This window comes from Metarhizium brunneum, chromosome 1 (genome assembly GCF_013426205.1).
Source record: "Metarhizium brunneum chromosome 1, complete sequence".
NCBI classification, from domain to species: domain Eukaryota; kingdom Fungi; phylum Ascomycota; class Sordariomycetes; order Hypocreales; family Clavicipitaceae; genus Metarhizium; species Metarhizium brunneum.
Window position 1 is genome coordinate 1,388,821 of NC_089422.1, and position 1,251 is coordinate 1,390,071.

General features: G+C 42.9%; 1 protein-coding gene across 1 annotated transcript; it reads left to right on the forward strand.

Moving 5' to 3' along the window:
* Positions 1-232: 232 nt before the first annotated feature.
* G6M90_00g004290 (uncharacterized protein) lies at positions 233-691 on the forward strand (the record flags this gene model as incomplete). Its single annotated transcript, XM_066129567.1, has 1 exon — positions 233-691. One exon carries the CDS (start codon positions 233-235, stop codon positions 689-691), a length of 459 nt encoding a protein of 152 aa, XP_065985956.1.
* Positions 692-1,251: the final 560 nt, after the last annotated feature.

Sequence of the window (1,251 nt, forward strand, 5' to 3'; positions counted from 1 at the left end):
CCAACATAAACTACGACTAGTTTATCCCTTGGGAACCTTAGCCGTTACACGTTAAAAGCTCTTGTTCAGACTACTACCACGTCACTCTGAGCAATACCTAATAACTGTCAATATGGCACCACACAAGACTACCACCGCATCTAGATCAAATGAAACCCGAGAAGAACCAACAACTATCTCTGCTCACAAGATGCTTACTGAGATTATACGCCTTCGGGAACAGGTCTAATAGATGGAAGAAGAACGGCAGGAACAAGCCATAACTGCTGCCACAATTAAAAAGGACTTAGGAGAAATCCTTAGACCCAGGGCACCAGGACCGTACAACGGATCCCCGGGTGCGCTTCAAGGATTCCTCACTCAACTCAGGGCTTACCACCAACAATTCCCAAACAAAATGGAAGAATCCTCTGTCAAGGTACTACACGCAGGAGGATATATGACGGGAGTGGCACTTGTATGGTTTGAACCCATTATGAGGGACTACCTTAATAAAGAAAAAGACGACCACGAAGAAGAAACCAACACCATTTTTAAAAGTTACAATGAGTTCGAAAAAGCCATCAAGAAAGCCTTTAGAACAGTTAATGAAGCTAGAGCTGCTGAGTACTACATCAACGGGCTCAAGCAGAAGGGATCAGCATCCGATTATGCCGCTCGCTTCCAACAACTCGCATCTCAGCTTAACTAGGAGGACGAACCTCTTATGTCAGCTTTCTATAAAGGACTTAAGGAAGAAGTCAAAGATGAACTCTACAGAGAGAACAGACCAGACAACTTATCGGATTACATCGCTATGGCGGTACAAATCGATGACAGATAGTATCAGCGACGCATACAGAAGAAACAAGGTAAAGGAACCTAGAACCCTACCAAAGGAAAGAGTTACCAAGCCAATCAACGCAGAAAGCGTGACGAACCTATTACCTATAGTCACACTCTTAACCCTGGACGAATAGAGCTTAACGCTACCAAGAAAGACAACAAAAAGGAAAAGAAATGCTACAACTACGGAAAACCAGGACATTTCGCCAATAAATGCAAGAAACCCAGGAAAGAATAGAAGCCAGTACCAGAAGGAGGTAAGAAACAACTCAATTCTACTAACCAACAGAAAATCAAAGTTACCAAATCAGAGGTGGAACATAAGAACCTTAACTGGACCTTCTACTATGACGACAACTGCTACGTTCACATAAGCAGCAAACAAGAAAGAGGATGGTTTCCAAAAGAACCAAGAAAACCAAAGAA